The sequence below is a fragment of the Salvelinus fontinalis genome, chromosome 27 (assembly GCF_029448725.1).
Source record: "Salvelinus fontinalis isolate EN_2023a chromosome 27, ASM2944872v1, whole genome shotgun sequence".
In the NCBI taxonomy this organism is placed as follows: domain Eukaryota; kingdom Metazoa; phylum Chordata; class Actinopteri; order Salmoniformes; family Salmonidae; genus Salvelinus; species Salvelinus fontinalis.
Window position 1 is genome coordinate 22,776,139 of NC_074691.1, and position 21,434 is coordinate 22,797,572.

The following is a 21,434-nucleotide window of genomic DNA, read 5'->3' on the forward strand; positions in this document are numbered from 1 at the left end:
CTGATAGGGTTAACACACTTGAATAATGCAACATGGCATGTAGAAATATTGAAACTGTTCCTTACTGTTTACAAAACAACATCCAGACAGGCTAGAACACTTTTACAATGCAAGACAATACCGGTAGCTTCCAGCTTTAATTGTAGGCTAACTTTCCTTGCCAGCTTACAGCTGAAGCAAACATCAATTAACTACCGTAGTACTTTGTTTGTGATAATATGCTAAATATAACGCAAAAAATGCTGATTTCAAAGCTGATTGTCACCCAAAACTTTATTAATTAACTTAGTCTCCCTCGCCACCAAAAACAAATTCACTTCTTTGTCTCCCTCGCCTCCAGTCTGGTTTCCACTAGATTTCATAACCAAAGTCAGATTACACCGCCATGTTCTGCCTCAGTGAATGACATCATTACTTTCTTAGAGACAGCACACAACTTTATAAAATAAGAGATTGCTTCTTCTATGCAAATGTTGTTCATCAGTACAATAAAATAATCCTAGCAGTTGCCAGTAAAATAAGTCCAAAATGGGAGGGATTGATTGTCATCTGTAGCCCCATGAAACCAACTAAAACAAGCTCAATAACTCAATGCATGCACACACCCCTATTGAATAATATGCATTCACCTGTATAGTGAATAGACCTACACATTGTTTATCATAAAGATTCACCATTCAAATAAATTATTACCATTGTTGTTTTGTAGTTAGATTGTTTTTACCAAAGTCAAATTGCTTGTATGATGGTATAATTAATTATTGCATACATGGCGGTCTCAAAAGAAATGTAAATACACATTTTCAAATGTAATGACATTGAACTCAAAAGATGGCCAACGACTGAACAGAGCAGCAGCTGAGTTTATATGTCTGGATCCAGTGAACAGAGCAGCAGCTGAGTTTATATGTCTGGATCCAGTGAACAGAGCAGTAGCTGAGTTTATATGTCTGGATCCAGTGAACAGAGCAGTAGCTGAGTTTATATGTCCGGATCCAGTGAACACAGCAGTAGCTGAGTTTATATGTCTGGATCCGGTGAACACAGCAGTAGCTGAGTTTATATGTCTGGATCCAGTGAACAGAGCAGTAGCTGAGTTTATATGTCTGGATCCAGTGAACAGAGCAGTAGCTGAGTTTATATGTCTGGATCCAGTGAACACAGCAGTAGCTGAGTTTATATGTCTGGATCCAGTGAACACAGCAGTAGCTGAGTTTATATGTCTGGATCCAGTGAACAGAGCAGTAGCTGAGTTTATATGTCCGGATCCAGTGAACACAGCAGTAGCTGAGTTTATATGTCTGGATCCAGTGAACAGAGCAGTAGCTGAGTTTATATGTCCGGATCCAGTGAACAGAGCAGTAGCTGAGTTTATATGTCTGGATCCAGTGAACAGAGCAGTAGCTGAGTTTATATGTCTGGATCCAGTGAACACAGCAGTAGCTGAGTTTATATGTCCGGATCCAGTGCCATTCTGGGACTTTGGCTAATAGGCCTTTGTTTTTGATGTGGTATCGTTTTGGTATCGAGTCTCGTGATACTAAACCTGGCATTGAAGTAAAAATTCTGGTATTGTGACAGCACTAACAAGCACATTCTATCGTAAAAGCTAACAAGTACAGTGTCTCTAATAAACTGTAAAAACCGAAACAGAGACCTAACTGATGGAGGTGCATTTAACCCCTTCACTCACATATAGCCATATTAGGCATACTAGCAAGAATGCATAACGCTCCCTTCTCACCGACCAAGCCCACTCCCTCTCCAGACTACACTACTAAAACCACAGCTGGCATCCCTGGCACCCACTCCTTACCAGTCAATCCTACTGCTTAAACACACACCAACCGGATATTACAGAAAGGAACACAAATGATGGGAAAAGGAGGGAATTTAATTTAATATGTGTTCTTCTAATAAAACAGTCCCTCGAAGAATCCCTGTGAAACTTCTGTCCTTAGTCACTGGGTCTTAAATATTTAGCAAGTTAGCGAGGTAAACAACAGCATTTGTTAATCGCCATGGGAACCAAACTAATTTGCAAGTCATTCTCGCCGGGCTTGGTGATTGAAAATACTTATTTTTCCTAACAAAATAATCTAGCTAAACAAGTCATAAGCGAATAAATAAATGTGACAGAGGAATAAGAGCTGGTAGGGAAGACCCTGAAATGACAAGCTAGAAGACGAGAGGACTTTACATCGAAATCAATGGTACTCAAACTTCCCATGACCTGCCCACCCCAACCCAGTCAAACAAACACATTCCTCCACCTCTCATTTGCACTTCATCACTTGTTAAACACTCTTTGGCAATGAGTTCAGTTTGCAGAGGTATCTAGAAGACTGTCAGGACAAGCTGTTGGCTCTAATGTACATGCCAGAGATACAGTATATTATGGAAATGAAGCATAATACCAGGAGTGATGCTTGATGCTACTCACCAACAATGTTGTTGAATCCTCCTCATTTCATAACTGTGCTGATTCAGCACAACACAGTGTTAGGGTGCAGGTAAAAAGCTCAGCAGTCTCTGTCACTCACCACTCCCACACGCGGAGGGACTTGTCATCTGACGTGCTGACGAAACGGCGGTTCTCATCCACGAACGTGATGGTGTTGACCGCGCCCAGGTGACGGTCATACTCCTGAACCACCTCCCCTGTCCTTGCGTCCCACTGGGAGAGAGGGGGGGTGAGAGAGAGAGAAAATAAGTAAATTAATACAAATTGAAACAGGTTACACACACACACACACACACACACACACAGGTAGATTAGCTATGGGAATAATAATTACACAACACACACTCCTGTCACAGACAAACACTAGAACACACACACAACAAAATGTACAGTGTAATGTATGCAATGTAATTAGGGGGCAGACAATTGCCCGTTTACAGACTCATTCATTTATTCCAGGAGCAGTTTTTAATTGCTTTTCCAGAGAAGGGACTGGTCTCAGTGGGTTGTTGTCTTTCACAGATCTCTCTTTTTGTCTTTCTCTGCCCTGTCCTCGCTCTCTACATTTCCCAAGATTAATAACTTGCGCTAGTCCTGTTGCTCCGGTCTCACACACGCTCCACTGGAGCACACGGAGCATGAAATACACTCCTGTCTCATATTGATCAGCCTCTAGGTAGTGTGTGTGTGTGTGTAATGACAGTACCTGAACGATCTTCTTATCAGACATGCCAGCCACGAAAAGGTTCTGCTTGTCCTCATCTGGGTTGAACTTGACGCAGTACGGCACCTTCCGGTTTGTGAAGCGGGAAATGCACTGGCCTGTGGAGGGAGAGTTTACATGTTTCAGAACAACCCACACTGACTGTCTCCAACACACAATGTCTTCATTATAGTACAGAAACCATAGAATGACATTCATGAATAGAATCTCTGTGGCAGGACCACCACCAGCAGCCAGCCATAACTTGCCGGTGTGCCATTCTGTCAATCCAATCAGATTTGTTGAATCCAACTCCGTCAATGCAATTGACGATATCAAGAATCCTCATTACAATAGGTCAATACAAGTTGACTACATGTAATTGGAATGGGCCCTAACTCTACAGCTCAGTGACTAGTAAACAAGGTGCTATGACAAGTCAGTGGTCCTGCAGAGCAACAAGTAGAGAATTAGTTTCTGTACTGCCCTCTGCTGGGGGGGATGAGACCCTCCCTGCTCCTTGTGGTAGAACCAACATATACAAGTGGAGGCTGCTAAGGGGAGTACGGCTCATAATAATGTCTGGAATGGAGTCAATGAAATGGTATCAAACACATCACATTTGTGCTTTCCACTGACTCCATTCCAGCCATTTTGATGAGCCGTCCTCCCCTTAGCAGCCTCCACTGACATCCACAACACATTTCTATCTCCTGGGGGAGCAGAGACCCTCCATGGTCCTTATGGTAGAACCAACATCTACACAACACATTTCTATCTCCTGGGGGAGCAGAGACCCTCCATGGTCCTTATGGTAGAACCACATCTACACAACACATTTCTATCTCCTGGGGGGGCAGAGACCCTCCATGGTCCTTATGGAAGAACCAACATCTACACAACACATTTCTATCTCCTGGGGGAGCAGAGACCCTCCATGGTCCTTATGGTAGAACCAACATCTACACAACACATTTCTATCTCCTGGGGGAGCAGAGACCCTCCATGGTCCTTATGGTAGAACCACATCTACACAACACATTTCTATCTCCTGGGGGGGCAGAGACCCTCCATGGTCCTTATGGAAGAACCAACATCTACACAACACATTTCTATCTCCTGGGGGAGCAGAGACCATCCATGGTCCTTATGGTAGAACCACATCTACACAACACATTTCTATCTGAATGTCCCACAACGCTGGCCACCTTTAGTAAGGCACAACAACTGACATGCTTCTCTGAGCAAGTAATCGGCTCTATTTCTGGCATTTCTATCATGGCCATGACTGTGCTGTTCAGTGACAGTCCCCAGGCCTGGGCTACGGTCAGATGGCCGCAACGTTATGCAACGTTCGTGGCATTTCTATCCTTGTCACCACAACCGTGGCTGGACCGACCTGTCTCTGTGTCCCAAAGTTTGAGGTAGCGGTCGTAGGCTGCACTCATGTACTGAGTCCCAGTGTTGTTGAAGCAGATATCCCGCACTGCTTTACTGTGGCCTGAAGGGAGAGAGACAAGAGAGAAACACTTACACATTACATATGCACATATTCTTCCTGTTCTGTTATTCTGTCATAGCCCCCTGATCCCACTGCCTGTCATATCACATTAATTGTTGGAATATCAAAATCACAGATGGAAAAAAATTAAGGGTAAGAAAGAGAGAGAAAGCCAAAGTGGCAAAGAGGGGAAGAGAGGGAGGATGAAGGAAGATGATGATACAGGCCCCTCTATCCTCTCCATAACTACTCTCTTCCCCGTGGTCTCCACCTATTTCTACCTCTGTCCCTCTCTCTCATTCCCTCCCCTTCGTGTGTTCGAGATGTCCCTTTAAGACCGCCTTTTATCAGCGCTACACTGTTACCGTGGCGATAACAGGGTCTGTCGAGGCTAGTCTGCCTGTCCACCAGCCAGCTCTACCCAGGCCTTTCCATGGCTCAAGCTGCCTGGCTCGAGCTGCCGAGCACACACACCTCCCTCCTATCTCGCTCTCAAGAGTTTGTGACTGTGGCACAAATCCCAACGATGTTAAAACGCTGTGTTTTTCATTATGCTGCTTTATTGAGATCACAATGAGTAAGATAAGTCAAGGGCAGGCACAGTGAACTGGGTTTCGATTTGCAATAAAGGGCAACATTAAAAATGTCCCCCCTTGAAATCAATGAGAAAAAAAGAGGGAAAGGGAGAAGTGATGGAATGAAAGAGAGAGAAAGAGCATAGTCCCTTGTTGATGTATTAAATAAGTAAAGAGTATATTGGGCAGCATGTTGATAACGGGCCTGATTCAATACCGTGACAGCAGACTCCTAGTCTAAACCCCACAGGCACTGTACAGACCTGTCACTGTACAGGCTCCATTCCTAAAACACATGCACTCTCCACACCTCTATTTCAACTCTTTCTCACCCTCTATTCCCTCCCTCTACATCACAAAGCTGTTGAATTATACATGGGGTTTGAGGGAACTGACAGGCAGAACCCCGACTGAGGGAAAACAATCTCCTCTGACAGCTCATCCTGGAGGGAGGCTCCCAACACCCAGCCTGGAGGGAGGAAGGCTCCCAACACCCAGCCTGAAGGGGAGGGGGGGGGAAGGCTCCCAACACCCAGCCTGGAGGGAAGGGGGGAAGAAGGCTCCCAATACCCAGCCTGGAGGGAGGGAGGCTCCCAATACCCAGCCTGGAGGGAGGGAGGGAGGCTCCCAATACCCAGCCTAGAGGGAGGGGGGGAGGCTCCCAATACCCAGCCTAGAGGGAGGGAGGGAGGCTCCCAATACCCAGCCTAGAGGGAGGGAGGGAGGCTCCCAATACCCAGCCTAGAGGGAGGGAGGGAGGCTCCCAATACCCAGCCTGGAGGGAGGGAGGCAGGCTCCCAATACCCAGCCTGGAGGGAGGGAGGAAGGCTCCCAACACCCAGCCTGGAGGGAGGGAGGAAGGCTCCCAACACCCAGCCTGGAGGGAGGGAGGAAGGCTCCCAACACCCAGCCTGGAGGGAGGGAGGAAGGCTCCCAACACCCAGCCTGGAGGGAGGGAGGAAGGCTCCCAACACCCAGCCTGGAGGAAGGCTCCCAACACCCAGCCTGGAGGGAGGGAGGAAGGCTCCCAACACCCAGCCTGGAGGGAGGGAGGAAGGCTCCCAACACCCAGCCTGGAGGGAGGGAGGAAGGCTCCCAACACCCAGCCTGGAGGGAGGGAGGAAGGCTCCCAACACCCAGCCTGGAGGGAGGGAGGAAGGCTCCCAACACCCAGCCTGGAGGGAGGGAGGAAGGCTCCAAATACCCAGCCTGGTTGCAATTTCAGTTTAATCCACCTGAAAGGACGGAACAAATAGTACAACAAATCTTGTGGTTAAATTCAAATATAGTAATTGATAAAAAAAACTGTATTTATCGAAGAAATGTTTAAAAAAGGTATAATTTTTGTGAATGATATCATAAATAGGACTGGTGGAGTAATGTCACACATGCAGCTAACACAGACATATGGAAATGTCTGCTCTACCCAAAATTACAACCAATTAATTGCAGCATTACCACAAAAATGGAAGAGGCAGGTGGAAGGGGATAAAAGTAAGGAACTTGTATGTCGGCCTTATATTAAAGAACATAAACGGTTAAAGAAAAGTGTGATAAATAAAAACATATACCAATTTCATTTAAGGACCAAAAAACTTACAGCTGTGCCATATAAATTGCAAAATAGTTGGGAAGAGATTTTCGATGGACCCATTCCATGGCACATGGTTTATGAATTGATACGCAAAACAACGCCGGATTCAAAACTTCAAATTTTTAAATTTAAATTATTGTACAAAATTCTTGCAACTAATAGAATGTTATATATATGGGGGATACAATCTTCCCAGCTCTGTAGATTCTGCTGTGAGGAGGCAGAGTCATTAGACCATTTATTTTGGTATTGTCCGCATGTAGCTCGTTTTTGGTCACAGGTCCAGGAATGGTTGAAGAATTGCAACATTTGCGTAGAACTAACGCTACAGATAGCAATACTGGGGGATTTGAAAAGCCATAGTCAATCAATCAATAATATAATAATTATTTTAGCAAAAAAAAATATTTTTAATTTACAATCCGTGGAAGCTATGAGAATAGGAAGATTCAAATCTTTTGTGAAGCATCACAGCACAGTTGAAAAATATATGGCAAATAAAAATCCGAAATGGATGATGTTGGAAGATAGATGGGAAAGGTTGAGTGGAGCTGAAGGGTGGGACTAATAACAAGATAAACAATGTAGGGCATACGGGATCTGTGAAATGTGTATAGGTGCGGAGCTATTGTGAAATAGCACAGTTACAAGTGGAAATCAAACTGGATGGACAACAGAAATAGAGGAAGGACTAAGAACAAACAAGAGAGAACTATTATAAAGTAGACTGTGTCTGTAAAATGTGTATAAGATGTATAAATTGAAGGTAAAAACAGAAATGTTTATCAGTTTACTCCAATTGGGGGATCGGTGGTAGGGTTTGCGGGGAATAATAATAAAGGTATACTCTTTAAAAAAAGTATGTATGTCTATGTAGGTATGTGTATGTATATATGTGTATATGTATGCATACGTGAATGGATATATATATTTACCCCAAAAAATATGGGGGATTGGAAATGATGCAGACAATTACATTGGAAACAACATTCTTTCCGCAATACTAAGCTGATCCACCCCCCCCCCCCCCCAAAAAAAAATAATAATAATAAAAATAAAAAAAAATACCCAGCCTGGAGGGAGGGAGGAAGGCTCCCAATACCCAGCCTGGAGGGAGGGAGGAAGGCTCCCAATACCCAGCCTGGAGGGGAGGAGGCTCCCAATACCCAGCCTGGAGGGAGGGAGGATCCCAATACCCAGCCTGGAGGAAGGGAGGCTCCCAATACCCAGCCTGGAGGGAGGGAGGGAGGCTCCCAATACCCAGCCTGGAGGGAGGGAGGGAGGCTCCCAATACCCAGCCTGGAGGGAGGGAGGGAGGCTCCCAATACCCAGCCTGGAGGGAGGGAGGGAGGGAGGCTCCCAATACCCAGCCTGGAGAGAGGGAGGGAGGGAGGCTCCCAATAACCAGCCTGGAGGGAGGGAGGGAGGCTCCCAATACCCAGCCTGGAGGGAGGGAGGGAGGCTCCCAATACCCAGCCTGGAGGGAAAGAGGCTCCCAACACCCAGCCTGGAGGGAGGGAGGGTCCCAACACCCAGCCTGGAGGGAGGGAGGGTCCCAATACCCAGCCTGGAGGGAGTGGGGGTCCCAACACCCAGCCTGGAGTGAGGGAGGGTCCCAACACCCAGCCTGGAGGGAGGGAGGGTCCCAACACCCAGCCTGGAGGGAGGGAGGGTCCCAACACCCAGCTGCATGCCACTGTCTAGTGTAATCCTATACTCAACACTCAGCGGAACCTTCAGATTCCATGAACATAGCATTAAATTAAAAGGGATACTTCAGGATTTTGAGGCCCTTTATCTACATGCTATTAGATACCCGTAGACTTACAGTCATTGTGCTAATGCTAGTTAGCATTGGCCCGCAAAACTACCTCCAACTTCCTTCACACTGGACACAGAGATATACAAATGGTATCTATGAGTGAATCTGGCTATGGGGAAGTAGATAAAGGGCTTCATCGCCAAAATCCGGAAGTATCCCATTAACGTTCCATTTCCATTCAGAACATTTCCCAGAAGTCTGATGCCATTTTAAATCTACTCCATGTCTTAAACCCCCCTCCACCCCAAACAGTGTCAGTTCACGTTCCATAAATGTTCTATTAATGCTGAATTAATGTTCTGACTCAACATCAAGAGTTGAGGAATAGTTGGAAACAGGGTAATGAGATGTCCAGCGCAAACTCTGACACCATCTTACAGCTACCCTATGTTCCGTTCCCCCACACAATGTTCCGTTCCCCCACACAATGTTCCGTTCCCCCACACAATGTTCCGTTCCCCCACACAATGTTCCGTTCCCCCACACAATGTTCCGTTCCCCCACACAATGTTCCGTTCCCCCACACAATGTTCCGTTCCCCCACACAATGTTCCGTTCCCCCACACAATGTTCCGTTCCCCCACACAATGTTCCGTTCCCCCACACAATGTTCCGTTCCCCCACACAATGTTCCGTTCCCCCACACACTGTTCCGTTCCCCCACACAATGTTCCGTTCCCCCACACAATGTTCCGTTCCCCCACACAATGTTCCGTTCCGCCACACAATGTTCCGTTCCCCCACACAATGTTCCGTTCCCCCACACAATGTTCCGTTCCCCCACACAATGTTCCGTTCCCCCACACAATGTTCCGTTCCCCCACACAATGTTCCGTTCCCCCACACAATGTTCCGTTCCCCCACACAATGTTCCGCCTCACAATGTTCCGCCTCACAATGTTCCGCCTCACAATGTTCCGCCTCACAATGTTCCGCCTCACAATGTTCAGCCTCACAATGTTCAGCCTCACAATGTTCAGCCTCACAATGTTCAGCCTCACAATGTTCAGCCTCACAATGTTCAGCCTCACAATGTTCAGCCTCACAATGTTCAGCCTCACGTTCACTCAGCGTTGAATTAGTGTTCAATCTTCATTTAGAGAACGCAGCTATAGGCAGAAACAGTGTAATCAGATCTGCCAAGGGAGAGGAGTATGACAGATTGCAATCTAACTAAGTTGTACTAGTGGATAGATTGAATATTGAAGTCATGTGCTTGATTGATTAAGAAACACAATTGGTTTTGTATACCCTTAAGAGATGACAGCACTTAGACTTGTTAGTGGTTTCAGCTAAGGTCTTATCCTCTTAATCCAATGGGCATTGGAATCCTTGTAGCACAACATGAATAACAGAAACAGAGTGCGAAACAGGAAACAGACTTAGTCCACTTACCGATAAACGTCCGTACGCACCTCCTCTCATTATACACCTCCCACAACTGAGGAGAGAGGAATGAGAGAAGATTAATACAGATTCTGCCAAAAACACAGTGACCCTTTGACAAGCGTTGACCAGGACGGGTCAGTGTCTCAAGCACCAGTCCCACTGGTAAACAGTGAGGGTCTCATCAGAAACCAGCACAGGGCTCATCTGAGACAGTTAAGTCCTAATTAAAAACCAATAGGCCCCTGGTTCTACCAGGAACACGCAGAGAGGAAGAGAGACCAAAGACATGCTTCTTTCTAAGTCCACAGGATAGAATCACTCTCAGCTAAGCCAAGGAGAGAGAAATGGAAAGATAAAGAGAAGGAACAGAGGGAAAGAGAAGAGGCTCCTTCTTCAAAACACAAGTTAGTTTGTCTCAGTCAAGGCGGGAGAAAAGACAGAGAGCAGAGTGAGATTGTTTAACTTAATATGAAAAAAATATCATGCTGAGGAAAGGGGAAATGGGAAGAGCTACAGCAGAAGATATAAATAACCCAGTACTAAATCCCCGCCTCAGTGAGGACTTAATGGTGTGTCAGGTGTGTCAGGAGCGTGTCAGCGTGGCAGGAGCATCAGGAGCGTGGCAGGAGCGTGGCAGCGTGGCAGGAGCGTCAGGAGCGTGGCAGGACCTGCCAACCCTGTCCAACTTTTTAGAGTACCAGACGCTCACGGCAAATTGGAGATTAAACTTGCGCAAATAGCACATGCCTAATTGGGGTTCTTTCCCCCGTACGCACGCTGTTGGAGTCTGATCGCAATTATAGAATTGTACCAAATCAAATCAATTCCATTACATGGACAGTGTAGAATGGAAATAATTATCTATAACGTTTTTCTTTGCAAATGGCCCCAAGTTTAGTCTCTATAGTAGAACGCTTGTCACCTCTCAAACAGGGCCAATCACCAGGGCCAGCTCACAAGTATTGGCTTTTTAAACACAGTTCCTAATCAACACTTAAAGCAAAATCATTTTGAAAACATAAAAACAAATGATCGCATCGACAGACCCCAAACTGGTTACACAAACCTTAAGTAGGCTACCGCAAAGGGAATCTGACCGCTGTTCAGTAGGCTACCGCAAAGGGAATCTGACCACTGTTCAGTAGGCTACCGCAAAGGGAATCTGACCACTGTTCAGTAGGCTACCGCAAAGGGAATCTGACCGCTGTTCAGTAGGCTACCGCAAAGGGAATCTGACCACTGTTCAGTAGGCTACCGCAAAGGGAATCTGACCACTGTTCAGTAGGCTACCGCAAAGGGAATCTGACCACTGTTCAGTAGGCTACCGTAAAGGGAATCTGACCACTGTTCAGTAGGCTACCGTAAAGGGAATCTGAACGCTGTTCAGTAGGTTACCGCAAAGGGAATCTGACCACTGTTCAGTAGGCTACCGCAAAGGGAATCTGACCGCTGTTCAGTAGGCTACCGCAAAGGGAATCTGACCGCTGTTCAATAGGCTACCGCAAAGGGAATCTGACCGCTGTTCAGTAGGCTACCGCAAAGGGAATCTGCCCACTGTTCAGTAGGCTACCTCAAAGGGAATCTGAACGCTGTTCAGTAGAGTACCGCAAAGGGAATCTGAACGCTGTTCAGTAGGCTACCGCAAAGGGAATCTGACCGCTGTTCAGTAGTCTACCGCAAAGGGAATCTGACCGCTGTTCAGTAGGCTACCGCAAAGGGAATCTGACCGCTGTTCAGTAGGACTACCGCAAAGGGAATCTGAACGCTGTTGAGTAGACTACCGCAAAGGGAATCTGAACGCTGTTCAGTAGGCTACCGCAAAGGGAATCTGACCGCTGTTCAGTAGGCTACCGCAAAGGGAATCTGACCGCTGTTCAGTAGACTACCGCAAAGGGAATCTGAACGCTGTTCAGTAGGCTACCGCAAAGGGAATCTGAACACTGTTCAGTAGGCTACCGCAAAGGGAATCTGAACGCTGTTCGCTAGAAGAGTCTGCTGTTTCAGCCTACATAATGTACCCATTGGATTTCTTTGCAGCGCATACATCACTTCAGATTTTAGAATTGATAAAATCTCAAATCTAGTGCCACGGCATTTTAGAAGCATTGCCTCTAGAGCTAATACCGGACACTCATTCATTATTCATCGCACAGTCTTCAAAACTCCCCACTCCATTTAATGCAAAGATGTATATATATATATTTGAGATTATACTTCTGTAATGCTTTTTGTGACGTGGATCATAATTACAGTTACAGTCTCAGGTTGCGTGATCCTCGTAATGTTACGTGGAAAATACAACTAATGGGAGGCAGAATTAAATGTATATCACACTCGCACAAATGCGACCAGTTATTTTTCAGATTTGCGTTTAATATCTTTCACTAGCAAATGCGAGTGAACTGCTGGCACTTTAGTGCCCACTGAATGTCCAGCTTATGTTCGCTAATGTTAGCTTGAATCAATTAGTGTTCACCTTTCCACAACATACGAGAAGGGATTTGTCCATGTGTTTACAAAAGTTTTTTATTTTAATTATATATATTTTAAAAAATCAGGCCCTATTCATTTCTGCGTACTTTTAACTCGGATCTCGTACCTGCGTACATGGACAGAGAATTGCGTAGTTGATACCCAAAATGCGTGCATGCTGGCAGGTCTGGTGTCAGCGTGGCGGGAGTGTGTCCGCGTGGCAGGAGCGTTCCTTACCTTGATCTTACAGTCCATAGAGCAGGAGAGCAGCAGGTGACCTGATACAGGAAACAGACGGATAGCACTGACCCCCTGCAGAGAGTGAGAGAGGGGTTAATGAGTGGACATAATATAATAATCTGCCTGTCTATGAGCACAGAGGTATGTATGGTATTGCTATAAATCCTCTTATATAGAAGGTTAATTGTCTGAAGGAATTAGATAATGAGAGATGAGAGCAAGGTAAGGAGCATTCAGCACAGCAGTAGTATTATACAATAGTAACATAACCCTATACCATCTTATAGAACTCTTAAAGTGGAACTGAAAGCATTTTAGCAAAATGAAATCTGTATAAATCTGTTCATATACACCCCCAGAAAGAATGTGACACCTTTAAAAAAAAAAAAAAACCTGACAAGCGAGCACTTAGATATGGTAATTGTCAGGTTTTCATAAATTCTTAGAATGTTTTGGAAATACGTATACTAAGGCATTTGTGAACATTTCATAGCAATATAGAAAGTGGCGGTGCATTCGTACATTTAATAGACACTGCAGTGAATAAAACATCTGTCTCGTCCAGGACCAGGCTACACCGACCAGTGCGCTATAGCAAATCAGAGATAAAGTAGGCCTTTATACAAACAAGTAATTTGCCACACGGGCCTGCCATCATTCACTTTGAACCTTACTGTGTGTTTACAGGCAGTAGCAACAGCACAACTTTAGACCATTGGAAACCATTCACCGAAAGACACAAAATTCATCTAAATGATTTCTGCAAATATCTGAAGACCACGGGAGTCCTCTTACATTTGGGAACTTTACAGTCCTATTGATCAAACAATCATGGTAAGGTAGGCTCTCTTTCCCTCAGTTATGCACATCAACAAGAACAGCAACTAATGCTAGCCAGCAAATTTTCAGCTAGTTGGCCATCAAAATTGCGCTGATAAACGATGGGGAGTTGTAGCCTATTCGGGCTTTCTGCAACTTGCCTGCCAATGCATGCTTGTTCCAACCAAGCACCCGAGCTAACTGGCTAAAGTGTCCGATCGTACAAAATATTGAGTAATTGAAACTGAAACAGTGCATGCCGAATGGAGGCAGCAAACAATGTAGCAGGCCAGCTGTGGTTTACAACCTGATAGTAATATTTTTTGGACTCCAAAGAAATGTATTGGTGAATTATATTAATCATGCATTGAACTGCATCCATCTATTTAGACAACAATGTCTTAGTGTACGTCATGGAACGTTGAGTCAAATAGAAACTATTTTTAAAACCTCTTATAAAGTTGGTTTTGTAGCATAAACTGTGAATTTGATCTTTTGGGCTGATGTGATGATTGTTTGTTTCATATCTGCAAGGTAGTTAACGCTGTCAGTTCCACTTTAACAGCACAGGTGTCAAACTCATTCCACGGAGGGCCGAATGGCTGAGGGTTTTCACTCCTTCCGTGTACTTGATTGGCGAATTAAGGTCACTGATTAGTAAAGAACTCCCCTCACCTGATTGTCTAGGTCTTAATTGAAAAGAAAAAAGAAAAACCTTCAGACACTAGGCCCTCCATGGAATGAGTACGACACCCCTGCTTAACATGGTGTCTTATCTATTGTCTGTATTCCCACAGAGCCAGAACAATCCTTATTATTATCCATTTTCAGAAACAGCAGGTGTTGTGGTACAGTGCAGTTCGACACCACTTAATGAGCAGTAGACCGCTGTGTGTGTGTGTCTTTAATATTTGCCTCTGGTCATAATTATCCCTTGGTCTTCGGGAGTTTGTTAACGTTTCATCAAGGGCACAATCACCCCTCTGGCAACATCAACACCACACTGACACACTGCGTGTGCGCGCACGTGATAATACCCACCAACAACTTGTCTTGGACAGCACTGATCCCCTACCCATCGACAGTTCAGAGAGTGTGTGTGTGAGAGAGATTACACTTAGCCTGCCCTATGGCTAGCAGCGCAGCAGTAAGAGGACATCCTGTTTGAATGCTAATTCTATAGAGGCAGATATCAGGCTTTCATGCCTTGCTGCACACTCATTTGTACCAAGACATTGCTCATGGCGTCCACCGCGCAGGATATTTCTCAAATCCCAATGATGTTAACAGAACAAGTCGCTAAACTATCAAACCATCTATCAGCCTCTCCATCCACTATCTTTCCACCACAAACCCACTAGCATGCTTCTTTTTTTAATCATCCCTCCAGCTTTTCAATTAGGCTCTTGGTATGCAACTGTTCCAGTATGAGTGGGATGGAAGCCCTGTTCATTTAAGGCCTTTGCGATTCCCCCCTCTCTCGCTACTGCAGACAGACAGAACCAAAGGCCTGATCACATATTCTCCACACTCCGTCTGCTGAACCAGCACTTTCTTCCTCTCCATCTGTCGCTCATACACATTTCCCCCATGTAAGGATGACGGACACTGTAAAGTGTGTATCAGTCATCCAATAGCTAACCCAACGTGACCGAAGATGAGTGTTCCCTCACTCACCTGAATCCAGTGTTACCCCTATATGCATTTGCTAAATTGCGGCTGCCACTGCATTATGTAGACGTATAGATATATGACCCAGGAAGATCCCACCACAACCCCCGCAAGAAGACCCCCCACTTACAGTTGAAGTCGGAAGTTTACATACACCTCAGCCAAATACATTTAAACTCAGTTTTCACAATTCCTGACGTTTAATCCTAGGAAAAATTCCCTGTCTTAGGTCAGTTAGGATCACCACTTTATTTTAAGAATGTGAAATGTCAGAATAATAGTAGAGAGATTTATATATTTGAGCTTTTATTTCTTTCATCACATTCCCAGAGGGTCAGAAGTTTACATACACTTAATTAGTATTTGGTAGCATTGCCTTTAAATTTTTAACTTGGGTCAAACGTTTCAGGTAGCCTTCCACAAGCTTCCCACAATAAGTTGGGTGAATTTTGGCCCATTCCTCCTGACAGAGCTGGTGTAACTGAGTCAGATTTGTAGGCCTCCTTGCACACACATGCTTTTTCAGTTCTGCCCACACATTTTCTATAGGATTGAGGTCAGATTTTTGTGATGGCCACTCAATACCTTGACTTTGTTGTCCTTTAGCCATTTTTCCACAACTTTGGAAGTATGCTTGGGGTCATTGTCCATTTGGAAGACCCATTTGCGACCAAGCTTTAACTTCCTGACTGATGTCTTGAGATGTTGTTTCAATATATCCACATAATTTTCCTGCCTCATGATGCCATCTATTTTGTGAAGTGCACCAGTCCCCCATGCAGCAAAGCACCCCCACAACATGATGCTGCCACCCCCGGGCTTCACGGTTGGGATGGTGTTCTTCGGCTTGCAAGCCTCCCCCTTTTTCCTCCAAACATAACAATGGTAATTATGGCCAAAAGGTTCTATTTTTGTTTCATCAGACCAGAGGACATTTCTCCAAAAAGTACAATCTTTGTCCCCATGTGCAGTTGCAAACCGTAGTCTGGCTTTTTTATGGCGGTTTTGGAGCAGTGGCTTCTTCCTTGCTGAACGGCCTTTCAGGTAATGTCAACATAGGACTCGTTTTACTGTGGATATAGATACTATTGTACCTGTTTCCGCCAGGAATCTTCACAAGGTTCTTTGCTGTTGTTCTGGGATTGATTTGCACTTTTCGCACCAAAGTACGTTCATCTCTAGGAGACAGAATGCGTCTCCTTCCTGAGTGGTACGACGGCTGCGTGGTCCCATGGTGTTTAAACTTGTGTACTATTGTTTGTACAGATGAACGTGGTACCTTCAGGCGTTTGGAAATTGCTCCCAAGGGTGAAACAGACTTGTGGAGGACTACAATTTTTTTTCTGAGGTCTTGGCTGATTTCTTTTGATTTTCCCATGATGTCAAGCAAAGAGGCATTGAATTTGAAGGTAGGCTTTAAAATACATCCACAGGTACACCTCCAATTGACTCAAATTATGTCAATTAGTTATCAGAAGCTTCTAAAGCCATGACATAATTTTCTGGAATTTTCCAAGCTGTTAAAAGGCACAGTCAACTTAGTGTATGTAAACTTCTGACCCACTGGAATTGTGATACAGTGAATTATAAGTGAAATAATCTGTCTGTAAACAATTGTTGGAAAAATTACTTGTGTCATGCACAAAGTAGATGTCCTAACCGACTCGCCAAAACTATAGTTTGTTAACAAGAAATTTGTGGAGTGGTTGAAAAACTAGTTTTAATGACTCCAACCTAAGTGTATGTAAACTTCCGACTTCAACTGTAACTCTTAGGGCAAATCCTAGGGCAAACACTGGAGTCCGAAGGTGTCCACTGACAACTCACCTTGGTGTGTCCAGTCCAGACGTGGATCTGTTTCTTGGGCAGGTAACACTTGTCTGGTATGTCTGCAGTACGCAGGTTAATACCCACATCTTGGGGTACGTGGAGGTAAGACCTCCCTTGGTAGTCATACGCGTCTTTAACTGGAGACACAGAGGAGATAGTGTATACAGTGAAGACTTCCTACATACAGGGTTGCAGCAAATGTTCTTCTCATCTGAGTGAATGCTGAACAGTTCAGTTATGTAATTAGTAACGGTTGAGATGAGTGTGTTAGTTACCATGGAGAATGGTCTTCTCCTCCGCCGGAGCCTCTTCCTCGTTCCTTCCCTTCTTCTGCCTCTTGGCTGTGATCTCATCCAGCTCCTTCTGTTCCTCCTACAGACCAAATCAGCAGACAACAATCAGAACCATCTCTTTACAGGAGGAAGAACGGTTAAGTCTAAAACACGCTTCTATATAATACAAGCATCCATATTGCTTTGAGGAACTTCAATTATTGATTGATTACCTCTGATGGTTTGGCGCCGTCCTTTTCGTCCACGTATTTCGCCCAGGGCCCAAGGTAATTGTCAATGTCATCCGATTCACCTCCTTGCACCTTTTTCCTCTTGTCATGTTTTTTTGGGCCAACCTCAAACACAGTCAATCCTACGAGAGGAGAAACACAAGAGAAACTGTTACACTATGCTCTTTCTTTCACAAGGTTTTGTGGAGAACAATGACTACAACAGCTTTCCATTAAATTTCAAAACATCCCTCTTACCGGCTAGCAATGCACCCCAAGCAAAACACAAATAGTAGGAAATGAAGCATTACCTTTCTTTTTCTCTGCCTCATCCACTGCACCAATGTAGCTATTGGAGGAATTCTGGCTTGTTGTGTCCACAGATGGATCCAGAGCATAGCCTGAAAGCAAAAGCGAATGACAAGTGAATAAAATAACCAAGATGCTAAATTACCTTAAAGCCCCAAAACGTTAGATTCAAGGTGAAAGGAAGGTTAACCTCTTCACTAGACCTTATTCACAGTTGAATATTCTATCATTGACAATGGCCGTGGTGTGAATAAGGTCTATACTGGTCACATAGGCTACAGTCCCAGACACTCCTACACTAACTTACCAAAGGTGGAGAAGGTCCTCCTCTGCTGTTCAAACATGAAGTCATTGACGTGAGCAGGCTCTGCATAGCCAGACAGCATATTCCTGGGAGCAGCCATCTGTTGACTTCTATATGGATTGACAGGACCAAACTTGGAGAAAAGAAACATGTAAGAGTGCAAAATAGATGTTATGTGGGTACAGTTAGGTAGGTACATTCATTCAAATTATGTACGGCAGTTTGAGTAAAATGTTCCTATGAAACATTTTACCTCTGGTGCAAACAGGGTTTCATATGTGGGGTTGTAGGTGACCTCTTTGAGAGAGGGGTCCAGATGCACACCAGTCTCCACAGCCTCCTGTTGGGGAGAAGAAACTTGACAGGTTTTCTACTGCTCATCATTTTGGTCAGTCATCAGGCTATGAAGGCACTTGAGTTAAAGGGGCTTGATGTTAGTTGTCACACCTATCCTGGGGTGCGTTCTGTTCATTAAAAACTTCTTAGGGATAGGGGGCAGTATTTGGAAGTTTGGATGACTGAGGTGCCCAAAGTAAACTGCCTGTTACTCAGGCCCAGAAGCTAGGATATGCATATGCATGGTAGTATTGGATAGAAAAGAATCTAACGTTTCTAAAACTGTTAAAATAACATCTGTGAGTATAACAGAAATTATTTAGCAGGCGAAACCCCGAGGACAATCCATCCAGGAAAAATATTTTTTGAGGTCATTGGATTTTTCAATGCTTTTCTATGGGGAAGCCGAATTATTAGGACCCAGATTGCAGTTCCTATGGCTTCCACTAGATGTCAACAGTCTGAAGAAATTGTTCGATGTTTTGTTTTTTGAAAAATTAAGAAGTAGTCATAGTCTTTCTAAGTGTCACTCAGTTGGACTCTAGTCTTTTGGTGCGTGTGAATGAGAGCGTGCTCCTCGTTTTTCTCCGGTTTTGGAAACAGTTTATTCCATCTTAAATTTAATCGATTATTTACATTTTAGGGTACCTGAGGTTGGATTAGAAACGTTGTTTGAAATGTTTGGACCAAGTTTACAGGTAACTTATTAGATCCTTTGTAGGCATGTTGGGCGAGTTGGAACCGGTGTGTTTCTGAATCAAACACGCCAAATAAACTGACATTTTTGGGATATAAAGAAGGACTTTATCGAACAAAACGACCATTCCTTGTGTAACTGAGACCTTTGGGATTGCAAAAAGATGAAGATCTTCAAAGGTAAGCGATTTAATTTATCGCTATTTCTGACTTTCGTGATGCATCTGTTTGGTTGGAAAATGTTTTTCATGCTTTTGTATGCGGGGCGCTGTCCTCAGATAATCGCATGGTATGCTTTTGCCGTAAAGCTTTTTGAAATCTGCGGCTGGATTAACAAGAAGTTCATCTTTAAGCCGATGTATAACACTTGTATTTTTTATGAATGTTTATTATGACTATTTCTGTATTTTGAATTTGGCACATTGCAATTACACCGGATGTTGTCGAGGTGGGTCGCTAGCGGAACGCCTGCGCCAGAAAGGTTAAACGTTTTGCTAAGTTGCGTGATGGCTGTGTACTGAACAACATGTTTCCTCCAAACATAGCGCACTGTTCTTTACCAGTCTGAGATGTGTTTGCTTCCGTTTGGTGGGTGTAGCCTGATCAATATGGGTGTGAGCATTTATTGGTGAGCATTTATTTAAAAAAAATATATATACATATAAAAAAGGCAAAATCTCATGCAGCCCACCATAGACAATTGCCCCCTGGGCCGCGATAGTCACAATGTTCTTCAACTTGTCGTTCAGAACAGTACTGTTTCCAATGAATCAAACTTTACATACCATTGTGTTCTGTTAAGGGCGGCCCTGTTTGATTTTAAATATAAACTCATTACCTACCTTGCTAAGAAATCAGCCAGCTTGATCCAATATACACTGCTCAAAAAAATAAAGGGAACACTAAAATAACACATCCTAGATCTGAATGAATGAAATATTCTTATTAAATACTTTTTTCTTTACATAGTTGAATGTGCTGACAACAAAATCACACAAAACTTATCAATGGAAATCAAATTTATCAACCCATGGAGGTCTGGATTTGGAGTCACACTCAAAATTAAAGTGGAAAACCACACTACAGGATGATCCAACTTTGATGTAATGTCCTTAAAACAAGTCAAAATGAGGCTCAGTAGTGTGTGTGGCCTCTACGTGCCTGTATGACCTCCCTACAATGCCTGGGCATGCTCCTGATAAGGTGGCGGCTGGTCTCCTGAGGGATCTCCTCCCAGACCTGGACTAAAGCATCCGCCAACTCCTGGACAGTCTGTGGTGCAACGTGGCGTTAGTGAATGGAGCGAGACATGATGTCCCAGATGTGCTCAATTGGATTCAGGTCTGGGGAACGGGCGGGCCACTCCATAGCATCAATGCCTTCCTCTTGCAGGAACTGCTGACACACTCCAGCCACATGAGGTCTAGCATTGTCTTGCATTAGGAGGAAACCAGGGCCAACCGCACCAGCATATGGTCTCACAAGGGGTCTGAGGATCTCATCTCGGTACCTAATGGCAGTCAGGCTAACTCTGGCGAGCACATGGAGGGCTGTGCGGCCCCCCAAAGAAATGCCACCCCACACCATGACTGACCCACCGCCAAACCGGTCATGCTGGAGGATGTTGCAGGCGGCAGAACGTTCTCCACGGCGGCTCCAGACTCTGTCACGTCTGTCACATGTGCTCAGTGTGAACCTGCTTTCATCTGTGAAGAGCACAGGGCGCCAGTGGCGAATTTGCCAATCTTGGTGTTCTCTGGCAAATGCCAAACGTCCTGCACGGTGTTGGGCTGTAAGCACAACCCCCACCTGTGGACGTCAGGCCCTCATACCACCCTCATGGAGTCTGTTTCTGACCGTTTGAGCAGACACATGCACATTTGTGACCTGCTGGAGGATATTTTGCAGGGCTCTGGCAGTGCTCCTCCTTGCACAAAGGCGGAGGTAGCGGTCCTGCTGCTGGGTTGTTGCCCTCCTACGGCCTCCTCCACGTCTCCTGATGTACTGGCCTGTCTCCTGGTAGCGCCTCCATGCTCTGGACACTACGCTGACAGACACAGCAATTAGGGTTCAGGGCTTTGCTGAAAGGGCACCGCCAAATTTTTCACCTAGTCGGCTCAGGGATTTGAACCAGCAACTTTTCGGTTACTGACCCGACGCTCTTAACCGCTAGGCTACCTGCCGCCTAGTCGTCAAACTTTAGCCTA

At 44.9% G+C, this 21,434-nt stretch overlaps 1 protein-coding gene across 1 annotated transcript in view; it reads right to left on the minus strand.

Annotated features, from left to right (window-relative positions):
* The window catches only part of LOC129825304 (pre-mRNA-processing factor 17-like), a 46,448-nt gene that overhangs the window by 13,285 nt on the left and 11,729 nt on the right, over positions 1-21,434 (minus strand). The window contains exons 2-12 of the mRNA XM_055885303.1: positions 18,449-18,535; positions 18,199-18,328; positions 17,894-17,983; positions 17,586-17,725; positions 17,356-17,452; positions 17,078-17,217; positions 12,758-12,832; positions 10,055-10,100; positions 4,567-4,668; positions 3,171-3,286; positions 2,544-2,677 (exon numbers count right to left, since the gene is read on the minus strand). Of these exons, the coding sequence (XP_055741278.1) occupies positions 2,544-2,677; positions 3,171-3,286; positions 4,567-4,668; positions 10,055-10,100; positions 12,758-12,832; positions 17,078-17,217; positions 17,356-17,452; positions 17,586-17,725; positions 17,894-17,983; positions 18,199-18,328; positions 18,449-18,535 (1,157 nt within the window). The remainder of the gene's footprint in view (positions 1-2,543; positions 2,678-3,170; positions 3,287-4,566; positions 4,669-10,054; positions 10,101-12,757; positions 12,833-17,077; positions 17,218-17,355; positions 17,453-17,585; positions 17,726-17,893; positions 17,984-18,198; positions 18,329-18,448; positions 18,536-21,434) is intronic.